Here is a 10,217-nt window from a genome sequence, read left to right on the forward strand (position 1 = left end):
GCCCTGGGGCTTGGAGAGGCTGGTGGTCGGCCCCACAGGCCTGTGCTTGAGCCTTTCACCTCTTCTGCTTCCTGGGGCTCTCAGCCAAGGCCCCCGTTCCTCTCCGCCTCGCTGCGCCCGCGCTCTCTACCCATGTGAAAGCACGAGTGGGTGGGCAGGCGGGGGGCGGTGACGCCGTCTCCCTTCCTTCCTGCCTGCCTCCCTGTCACTGCACAGCCAACACGGGGATTGTCAATCACACCCACTCCCGGATGGGCTCCATAATGAGCACAGGGATTGTCCAAGGTAACGCGGGTGGAGGCTGGGGTCCTGCGGGTGGGGGCCGGGCCAGCTTGTATCACTCTGGGCCACCCACCTGCCCTGTCGCCTGCACTCTGTCTCTGATTCTACCAGGGGCTGGGTGGGCTGGGGGCAACGCTAGCCCCTCAGTGCCCACGCCCTGCCCCACAGGCTCCTCCGGCACCCAGGGCAGCGGTGGTGGCAGCTCAAGTGCCCACTATGCAGTCAACAGCCAGTTCACCATGGGTGGCCCCGCCATCTCGATGGCCTCGCCCATGTCCATCCCGACCAACACCATGCACTACGGGAGCTAGGCGCATCGGGCCCTGACAGACTGACAGCACCAGGAAACCAAATGAAGCCCCTGCCACCCCACCTCTGCCCGGGCGGCTTTCCCCCTTGTACTGGACAAGCCCGAACACCCGGTCACAGCCCTCTTTGCTATGGGAACTTGAACACTTTTTTACACAATATTGCCGCCGCTGCCTCCCCCACCCCCACCCCCTGGCCCTGAGCCCGTGTCGCTGCCATATTTTACACAAGATCATGTTGTGGGCGCCCTCGTCCCCCCTCTTGCTGTCTCCACCCTGACCTGGCTTTGACATCTGCTGTAACAGGCGTGTCGGGGCCTGACAGCAGCACCCGGGTGGGGACAGAGGAGGGGAGCAGCTGCCACCACGGCCCAGGCTGCCCAGCCCTGCCCTAACCTGCCCAGCCCGGCCCCTTAGCACCTGCCCCCCTGGTCTGGAAGGCAGCCCAGGTGGGCGGGGCCTCCCCTCCAGTGACCAGGCCTTGGTCACAATGGGCGTGACATGCTGCTTTTTTTAATTTTATTTTTTTACGAAAAGAACCAGTGTCAATCCACAGACCCTCTAAAAAGCCAGGCCGGCCGGGCCGAGCCAGCAGCCCCTCTCCCCAGACTCAGAGGCTCAGTGGTGAGGGGCGGCCCGGCCAAGTCTTCGGGGCAGGCCAGGCCTCTGGGGCCCACAGTCCCCTCCCCACCAAAGGGTTCACCTCACACTTGAATGTACAACCCACCCTGCTGTCGGAAAGGCCCTCCGTCCTTGGCCCCTGCCTCTTGCTGCTGTCCTGTCCCTGAGCCCCTGCAGGTCCCCCCCAACCCCTCAAGAGCTAGAACAGGCGGCCTACAGGCCCTGGGCCTGGGAGGAAGCGTTCCATTCGCCACTTGGGGCAGACACAGAGAAACCTCAAAGATCTGTCATGGAAGGTGACTTTTTTCCTCGTAGCTAACATTAGGCCTGTGTGTTCCCCATCATTCTTCTAGACGCTCCAGTCCCTACAACTATGATGGCATTTTGGTCCCACCCCAGCCTGGGAAAGGACCTTGCAGGGACCTCCCTCCCAAAAAAGAGAAAAAGATAAAAAAAATAAACAAAGAAATGTATGTTTCAGCACAGGCAGTTTTCTTCTACTTCTGCTCCCCTTATTTCTAACACCCCAAACTCAGACGCTGGAGCTCAGACCAGGCCCCAAGCCTACTAAGTGTGCACCGCAGGAGGGATGGGCACAGGCGGGGCTGGGCTGCCCCTCAGCCCTCCCTCCCGTTCCTTGGGCATAGTAGCGTCAGGGAAAGCCCAATGGCCCAGAAGGCAGCCCGGGGGGTGCGGGGGCCCATCCCTGTCCCTGCTCGGCTGCCCCCTCCCCCACCTTTATATAAATTCTCTGAATCACCTTTGCATAGAAAATAAAAGTGTTTGCTTTGTAATAAAAGTCTGGAAAGTAACAGAGTGATCTTGAGGTGTCAAGGGAGCCTTCAATCATCACCTGGGGGGCAGGACAGGGAGAGGTGCCTCCTGTTTTGCCTGAAAGAGAAAAACTCCTTGGAGTGGCCCCAGAACTTCTCACCTTGGTGGGGAGGGAGGGCCACCCCCAATCTCAGCTGGAAGAACTCCTTACCTGGAGAGTCGAGGCCTTCCTAGAAGGTTGCCATGGACCGGGTCAGGGTGGGTGGTGGCAGCATGCTTGAGGACAGAGATGTGGCTTGGGGTAGGGGTGCCAGGTGGCCTGGAGGCAGCAGCTGGAAGAAGTACAACTGGACAGAGACCCCCGGCATCAGCGACAGGACCAGCCAGCCCAACCCAGCCCTGTTCCAGCCATGACCCCCCCAGACCTGTACCTTACATCCCATGGCCAGGAGGGCGTGGAGCAGCACAACGACAGACAGCAGCACTGCAGCTGCCAGCCTAGTGTCCTCGCGGACGACAGGCCAGAGGGTGAACACCAGCCCAGCAGCTGAAAGGGCCAGGGCCAGTGCCCCAAAGAGCCACTGCAGCCATGGCACAGGGATAAGCCACAGGACCTGTGGGAGACGTGTAGCTAGCATCTTGCCGCTCGTCCCCATGATCCCTACTGCCCACTTGTCACTGGGCCACACTTACCACAGTGGGGATGAAGACAAAGAGAGAGTAGCCGTAGACGCACACAGTCTCTAGGAAGGTGTAAGGCCCCATGCGCTCCCGGACACCTTTGCGCCACCGCAGGAAGCCCCACAGCGCCAAGGGCACCAGCCACGCATAGCAGTAGATGGTGATGACTGCCATGGTCACTGGGGGGGTGAGGCTGGCAGTCACCCCCAGCCCTGCTTCTTTTCCATGCCCTGTCATGCCCCTGTGGTCTCTTATGCCTGTCTCTCTGGATGGAAGACAAGTTTCACACTCTCCCAGCCCTGCTGGGTGCTGGGCCTGCCCACCCTGCTTACCCTTGTGAAACTGGGGGCTGTAGTGGATGGAGGGGTCCCTCCTCTGGGCCAGCAACAGTGTCAGGTTGCCAGTGACAGCCAGGATGAAGGCCAGCGTGGCACAGATCCAGAAGGGGCCTGCAGGCAACATCAGGGTCACAGATCCAGTGCTCTGAGGACAGGTGGATGTTTCTCGTCTCAACTGTGCTGGAACCCAGGCCTCTTCTCAAGCCACCCACTGGTCCTCCTAGTGGCTGAATCAGTGCTGGCTCTCAGCTCTTTCACCTCCTTCTGGAAGCACTCTCCATGTGGCTGCCAGGACCCCTTGCTCCTGGCTTTTGTGGCAATCCCTCAACCTCCTTGTCGCCTCCTCCCTGACCTCTTGAATGATGATTTCATCCACCCTGATGGCCTTATGCCGCCTCTACAGGGACTACTCCCAAAGTCTCAGTCTGGGCCCTGCCTGGAGCCACAGGCTCAGGTTCACGTTTCCACAGGGTGCCTACGGCTCCGTCCACCACGCCAGCTCTTCCCCCCCAGGCCTGCCCAGCTTCTCCCATTGACAAAGAGCCACTCCATTCTTCTAGTAGTGCCCCAAGAAACCATGGAGCCAGCTCTTCTCTCCTGCCCTGCCCTGCACTGTCACCAAATCCTGCTGGTTCTGCCTCCACATTATTCCAGAATCCAACCGCTCCTCTCGTCCACAGCCTCCACCAGGGCAGTCACCTCCTCCCTGCCTCCTGGCTTCCGCCCTCGCCCTCGCCCGCCACTGTGGCCAGAGGGACCTTAAAAATATTGAACTGACGTCCCTTCTCACCACAGTGGAGCAGGCCTGTGCAATCTGTCCTGTCACCTCTGTGACTTCCCTCCCAACAGCTCTCTCTGCTCCGATGACACCACCACCCTGAAGTTCAGGCGTGTTCCCGCCACAGGGCTTATGCCTTTTCTGGAGCCCTTTTCCTCTAGATCGCGCCTGCCCCCCATGGATGCCAACAAGCCTCACTTCCATCACCCTCCTCAGAGAGGCCTTCCCTGACCCACCTGAGCAGAACAGCAGTGTGGCTAGTCCTCTAAACCTCTGCTTCTCTTCCATGCCCTGTCCCACCCCCGTGGTCTATTATGACTATCTCCCTGGAAGGAAGGCAAGTTTCACACTCTCCACGAGTGACTCAGCTGTACACCAGGGCCTGGCACTCAGTCCACATTTGTTGAATGAATAATCCAATGAACTGAATGCCCAACCCCACTCACCGTACAGATCCGGCCGATTCCGCAGATGGTGCCGTACAAAGTTGTGGCCAGGCCGGGGCAGCAGCGAGCCTTTGATCCGGTCCAGGACCTGAAGGGCAAGGACGGAGTCCAGGATGGAATGCGGTTCAGGGTTCCTCCCCTCCTGACCTTCAATCTCTCTCCACGCCCTGCCTGAAAGAGGTCAGCTCTCCCCTCTGGGCTTTCAATGGGCTGTCCGTGTGGCCTGGAGCCCCTCTCCCTGGCCAGCTCCCACTCACATCCCACAGCAGAGTGGTGGCCCACACTCTGCAGGGCCTCTCTGGGCCTACGATCTTCCTGTTTGCTTCCTCTTCCTCTCAGCTTGGCTGCCCTGAACGCCCCTCTGCAGCCTCCCCTACCAGCCCCAGTAAGGAGTGGACAAGTCCTGCGTATTCTCCTTCCCACATCTCCATCCAGCATGTCCCCAACTCTGTGGCTCTGGCTTATTATCACTTCCCACCCTGGCCTGGGGCCTCCGATCCATGTTCCATGTGCATGTCCATTCATTCCTCTACTCCTTCCTCTTCTGCTCGAAGCCCTTCCATGCCTCCCCATTACCCTCAGGCTAAAACCCAGACTCTTTAACAGAGCTCACCAGGCCCTTGGTGATCTAGTTGCTGCCCGCCTGTCCCCCACCTCACACTCTCCAACCAGATTCAGTGACAGGCAGCTTCTGCGACAGTCCATGCCTTCTTTCACCTTTGGTGTCCCGTATATGCTGTTCCCTATGCCTGGAACATACCTCTCCTCCCCTCCACTCTACCTGGAGAATCCTTCCTTCTCTTTTAGGTCTCAGCAAATTCCTCTCTTTCTCCGGGGAGCCTCTACCCAACCCACCAGATCATGTGAGTTTCCTGTGCTCCTACAGCCCTAGGCACACCATAATTCTCAGCACCACTGTCCCTCCTATCGGCCTGAGTAGGAGCTCTCGTTGTCCCACGTAGCTATCACCAGCACCGTACCCAGGGCCTGGCGCACAGGAAGTGCTTGGGGAATAGTGGTTGAACCCCAAGTGTTACTCCGAGCCCCATCCCACCTGCTTCTCGGGCCTCACCTGTGAGGTGTCCACGTCAAAGAAGCTCTGATAGTAGCCAAAGGTCCAGAACTCGGGCTGCTGCTTCTTCTCCTGTAGGAGCTGCACAGCGCAGGCTTTTAGTGCCTTCCCTTACATCCTGGGTCAGCCAGGGTGCTGGACAGAGGCAGGGCACAAGGACTTTTGTGACTCACCGCCGTCTTATCACTCTCTTCCTCCACTTCATCATCGGCTCCATAGCTGCTACCCGAGCCCACAGCCACGGCCAAGTGCCCCTGTGGGGTCAGCTGATCACTTCTGCTGGTGGTGACTGCATCTGGGGTCTCAACCAGAAGATTAGTGGCTCCCTCGAATTCTGCGGAGAGGGCATAGGAGACACAGGCATGTTTCGGGGACTGAAACAATTCCACGTGACCCACCACTCATCTGGGGGCCAAGCACCTGCTGTGGCCTTTTCGATCCTCTCACCTGAGGCAGGGCCCAACTTCTTGAGTTTTGGGCCTTGGGAAGGAGGTCTGTTCCCTTACCCCTAATATGGGGCTGCAATTTAGGGCTGGACCTGATCAAGTCAGGGTCTGGGGACTAGAGGCTCCGGTTTGAGGTCTGAGTTCAGGGCGGGAGCGCGGCTCGAGGTAGGAATGAGTTTCGGGTCTGGGGTTCAGAGCCGACTGGGGTTTCGGGTTAGATGCCTTGGACGCTGCATGGGAGGTCCTAGCGAAGGGGTGGAAGGAGGAGCTCCGGCCACGCCTGGGCCGCACTCACCGTGGAAGGTCAGTTGGTCGGCCGTTGCCATGGTCCTTCGGGGGCGTCACCGCATCCCACTCCGAGGACAGAGGCCGATCAGGCCCGCGCCCCTCCCGGAGTTTATCCTTCAGCCCCGAGCCCCTCCTGGCAGCTAGTGGCACCTACGGGGGCTTGAACTCGTCCCGACGACCCCACAGGCACTCCGCCCCGCTCACCTGAGGCTACCCAAGGTGGCGTGGCCGGAGCTCTCTACGCCTGCGCGGCCCGCCTACCCCACTCGGACTAGACAGCAACATCCGGCGCCGGTCCCTTTTCTATTTTCTTCCGACGGGAAGCTACTTCCGGTAACGTTGGCGCTTGCGCAGAAGAGACTCCCCGGGTCCTTTACTTCGGGTACCAAGCGTTTCTTTTCGGAAAACGGACCCCAAGCCGGAAGAGGATGGCGACAACGGCTTTCAAGAGAATCTGGTCCCGAGGCCGCAGAGAGGCGGGTGACGCGGCGGTCGCGAAGCCGGGAGTGTGGGCGCGGTTGGGTGAGTAATGGCGGAAGGCGGCGGGGTGGGTGGCTGCAGCGGCCAGACCGCTCTCACCGCGCTCCTCTCCCCTCAGGCGCCTGGGCCCGCGCGCTGCTCCGGGACTACGCCGAGGCCTGTGGGGACGCGGCGGCGGCTGCCCGGGCCCGGCCGGGACGGGCGGCCGTGTATGTGGGGCTGTTGGGCGGCGCGGCGGCTTGCTGCGCGCTGGCGCCGAGCGAAGTGGCCTTCGAGGGGGCGCTGCTGGACGCGTCGGGGACCCTTCTGCTGCTGGCACCGGCCACGCGCAACCGCGACACCGAAGGCTTCGTGCAGCGGCTGCTCTGGCTGCGGGGCCGCGGCCGCCTGCGCCATGTGAACCTTGGGTTCTGCTCGCTCGTGTACGAGGCGCCCTTCGACGCTCAGGTCAACCTCTACCAGGCCCGCTGCCGCTATCTGCAGCCCCGCTGGACCGACTTCCCGGGCCGCGTCCTGGATGTGGGCTTCGTGGGCCGCTGGTGGGTGCTGGGGACCCGGATGCGCGACTGCGACATCAACGACGACGAGTTTCTTCACCTACCGGCACATCTGCGCGTCGTCGGGCCCCACCAGCTGCGCTCCGAGGCCAACGAGCGGCTCTTCGACGAGAAGTACAAGCCCGTCGTGCTCACGGACGATCAGGTGGACCAGGCGCTGTGGGAGGAGCAGGTCTTGCAGAAGGAGAAGAAGGACAGGCTCGCTCTGAGCCAGGTCGACTCGCTGGTGCAGTCGGAGGTCCCGAGATGAAATCCAGGGAGGCCTGGGGCCCGACAGGGTTTCCAGCCCGGGATTGTGCAATTGTGCGAGTGAACCTTATGTACAGTGTTCTCTCGCTCGGTTTTCACAAGTTTGGGATGTCTTTTTCCTTCTCTCTTTGTTCCTTGTTAGCTGAAACCAATTCAGAGCCTTCTCAGTCTAGGAGCTGGGGAGAGGAGAGCGACTTGACCGTGTAATGTTTATCCCTGCCAGAGCTACTAATGAACTTTTACATAAGCCTTGTTCATTGGGTCTCACAGTCCCCCTGACTGAGGCATCACATTGGTCAGGTGACTCCCAGTATCTCATTCTCATTCAGATTTCCTTTTTTTCTCCTTTTCTTTTTTTTTTTTTTTTTTTTTAGCGGCTGGCTTGTAGGGGGATCGGAACCCTTGATCTTGGTGTTACAACACCCGGCTCTAACCTACTGAGCAACTGGCCAGGCCCAGGTTTTCTTTCTTCAGTGTGAGCTGAAATGTTTTTATTCTATCACCTATTCACTTTCATTTTTATGAATAATGTTTTTTCTTTAATTTTTTAAAACTTTATTTTGAAATTATTGTGGTCTCACAGGAAGCTGGAAAAAAGTAGAAATATCCTATATGTTCTTTGCTGAGCTTCCCCCAAATGGTAACATCTTACAGAACTAATACCAAACCAGGAAACTGACATTTGTGTGACCATTTGGATGTTACAGGGAAACTCTTTGCAAAAACAACCTGGTTTTACCATACGTGTATTGACAGTGATTGGAAGTAGCTTGGTAGGATAAAGCATTTTCCGATCTGTAAATGGAATCAATAGATTCTGGTTATGTTATACTTCAGTAACTCTGAAAACACAGAGTTCTATGGAAAAGAATAAGTTAGCATACACAGTTGGTACTTAGATTATAGTAATGATATTTTTTAAACTAAAATATTAGGGAAATAAGACTACCTCTGTCACCTAGGTGGCCTGTGGCCAGTTAATAAAACCAGGAAGTGCAACAGTCATCTTTTCTGTGATATTTATGCGCTTTGCCACTTTGAAGTTTCGGCACTTGGGCTTTCCGTTCATAATAGGGGTGCATTGAACACGTGGTATTTTGTTTGTTTGTGGGTTTTGGGGGGGTTTTTTGACTGGTAAGGGGATCGTAACCCTTGGCTTGGTGTTGTCTCCACCACGCTCAGCCAGCGAGTGCACCGGCCATCCGCATATAGGATCCAAACCTGCAGCCTCGGCGCTACCAGTGCTGCACTCTCCTGAGTGAGCCACGAGGCCAGCCTGAACATGTGGTATTTTTTATATCCTTATTTTTAGTGTGGGAGGGTATCTTATAAGTCAGCATCTCCGTTTCACAGGGTTTCTGAACTGAGGTTCAGAATGTTGTTATTTTTCCAAGGCTGTGGTAGATCCATGATTCAAACTCTTTAACTCCCAGCCGTGTGACTTAATGCACAAACCCATGTACAATCAACAACATCTTGCCAGGAATTATTAAATACTGGTAACAGTTGCCATAAATCGTGAGTACAGAAATAGGTAAATAAATATAAAAAAGAAATACAATGAAAACAAAAGACAAATGATTCTAAATTCTTTCATCCTTTTCTTTTTTTTTCCTTTTAGGTGGCTGGCTGTGCAGAGATCTGAACCCTGGACTGTGGTGTTCTCAGCACTACGCTCTCCCAGTTGAGCTAACCAGCTAGCCTGTGATTCTAAATTCTGTTTTTGTTTTTATTTCGGCAGCTGGCCAGTACAGGGATCCAAACCCATGATCTTGGTGTGATTCTAAATTCTAATCCTACACTAGCTGCCAAAGGCTGTGGACATAAATCCTTCTCTCTTTGTTAAAGAGAGAGAGGGGCCGGCCCGTGGCTCACTCGGGAGAGTGCGGTGCTGATAACCCCAAGGCCCCGGGTTCGGATCCCATATACAGATGGCCGGTTCGCTCATTGGCTGAGCGTGGTGCTGACACCAAGTCAAGGGTTAAGATCCCCTTACTGGTCATCTTTTTAAAAAAAATAATAAATAAATAAATAAATAAATAGAGAGAGGCGTTAGCCAACTTCAGGGAAGAGTTTAAGACTCACTGGCATCAAAGTGAGACTTGTTTCTCATTGTGATCAGAAGTGTTGAAAGAGGATCACATACCTTCATTGCTTGAATCAGTTATTAAATGCCACTTCTGGGCTGGTCAATTAGCTCAGTTGGTTAGAGCATGCTGTTATAGCACCAAGGTCAAGGGTTCAGATCCCCATACCGGCCAGACACCAAAAGATAAATAAATGCCACTTCTGACTTCTAGCCAGGGTGTGTTCCATGCAGAGTCCCCAAAGCTTCAGGGAGCTGTGAAGCTGAGTACAATGGTTGGCCACAAATTAATGCTCAAATCTGTTGGTAGAAATTGTGGAACTTGGTCAGCCTGAGGTCCTTGTGGCTTATCTTTGGCCAAAGGGTCAGCCTTTCCCAGAGGAGAGTCCTACTGTATATGTTCCCTTCTCCAGCACCTCTGGACTCCTGGGTCTATTGTGAGGCATGAGGGATGGGTGGATCTGCTTCTCTGCTTTTTGGCATATATACAGGCCCCCAGATCCAGGTATCCTTGGTTCACTGCTGAGCTCCCAGCACCCCACAGTGCTCAGCCCAGTGTGGACCTCAAAAATGGGTTTTGTTTTTTTGGAGGGGGTGGCTGGTCAGAAAAGGGATCTGAACCCTTGACCTTGGTGTTGTAACACCATGCCTTAACCAGCTGAGCTAAGTGACCAGCCCCTTCAGCAAATGTTGAAACAGGTAAATGAAATACTTTATATAGTGTGTTGCGGGTGGGAGGGGAAGCCGACGAAGTTGCCCAGCCCAGGGGAAGAGGTCCTCTGCTCTCAGGACTGCTTTCAAATCTGAAACA

At 56.0% G+C, this 10,217-nt stretch overlaps 3 protein-coding genes across 9 annotated transcripts in view; 2 read left to right on the top strand and 1 right to left on the bottom strand.

Annotated features, from left to right (window-relative positions):
- The window catches only part of CARM1 (coactivator associated arginine methyltransferase 1), a 39,473-nt gene extending 37,450 nt beyond the window's left edge, over positions 1-2,023 (top strand). The window contains exons 15-16 of one of the 3 annotated variants that reach the window (XM_063110267.1): positions 217-285; positions 451-2,023. In XM_063110267.1, coding sequence (XP_062966337.1) covers positions 217-285; positions 451-593 — 212 coding nt within the window. In that variant the 3' untranslated portion in view covers positions 594-2,023. Of the gene's footprint in view, positions 1-216 lie in introns of all 3 variants that reach the window. The other 2 variants (XM_063110266.1, XM_063110268.1) reach the window with 2 other exon arrangements.
- On the bottom strand, positions 1,973-6,292 carry YIPF2 (Yip1 domain family member 2). Of its 5 annotated transcripts, none has more exons than XM_063110270.1 (9): positions 6,042-6,292; positions 5,474-5,634; positions 5,301-5,381; positions 4,229-4,316; positions 2,999-3,115; positions 2,679-2,845; positions 2,417-2,599; positions 2,197-2,317; positions 1,973-2,102 (listed from the first exon to the last, which is right to left on the bottom strand). In XM_063110270.1, exons 1-8 carry the CDS (start codon positions 6,070-6,072, stop codon positions 2,216-2,218), a joined length of 930 nt encoding a protein of 309 aa, XP_062966340.1. In that variant the 5' UTR covers positions 6,073-6,292; the 3' UTR covers positions 1,973-2,102; positions 2,197-2,215. The 5 variants fall into 5 exon arrangements, 3 of the variants coding, with proteins under 3 accessions (XP_062966340.1, XP_062966339.1, XP_062966342.1); XM_063110269.1 differs by having other exon boundaries at positions 2,197-2,332; XM_063110272.1 differs by lacking the exon at positions 6,042-6,292 and having other exon boundaries at positions 2,197-2,332; positions 2,999-3,149; positions 5,474-5,611.
- A 165-nt stretch (positions 6,293-6,457) lies between these two features.
- Positions 6,458-9,741, top strand: TIMM29 (translocase of inner mitochondrial membrane 29). The gene is made up of 2 exons (XM_063111973.1): positions 6,458-6,556; positions 6,633-9,741. The coding sequence occupies exons 1-2, from the start codon at positions 6,463-6,465 to the stop codon at positions 7,319-7,321; spliced, it is 783 nt and encodes a 260-aa protein (XP_062968043.1). The 5' UTR covers positions 6,458-6,462; the 3' UTR covers positions 7,322-9,741.
- Positions 9,742-10,217: the final 476 nt, after the last annotated feature.

Source organism: Cynocephalus volans, chromosome 10 (assembly GCF_027409185.1).
Source record: "Cynocephalus volans isolate mCynVol1 chromosome 10, mCynVol1.pri, whole genome shotgun sequence".
Classification (NCBI taxonomy): Eukaryota; Metazoa; Chordata; class Mammalia; order Dermoptera; family Cynocephalidae; genus Cynocephalus; species Cynocephalus volans.

Excerpts from the sequence above, each read along its gene's own strand:
- YIPF2 (XM_063110269.1), bottom strand. The coding sequence starts at position 6,072 with ATGGCAACGGCCGACCAACTGACCTTCCACG. Across the intron at positions 2,846-2,998 it reads CAGCCCCCAGTTTCACAAGG|TGACCATGGCAGTCATCACC; the intron begins GTAAGCAGGGTG and ends TCACCCCCCCAG. Across the intron at positions 2,333-2,416 it reads TCCTGGCCATGGGATGTAAG|TTGTACTTCTTCCAGCTGCT; the intron begins GTACAGGTCTGG and ends GTCTCTGTCCAG.
- TIMM29 (XM_063111973.1), top strand. The coding sequence starts at position 6,463 with ATGGCGACAACGGCTTTCAAGAGAATCTGGTCCCGAGGCCGCAGAGAG. Across the intron at positions 6,557-6,632 it reads GGGAGTGTGGGCGCGGTTGG|GCGCCTGGGCCCGCGCGCTG; the intron begins GTGAGTAATGGC and ends CTCTCCCCTCAG.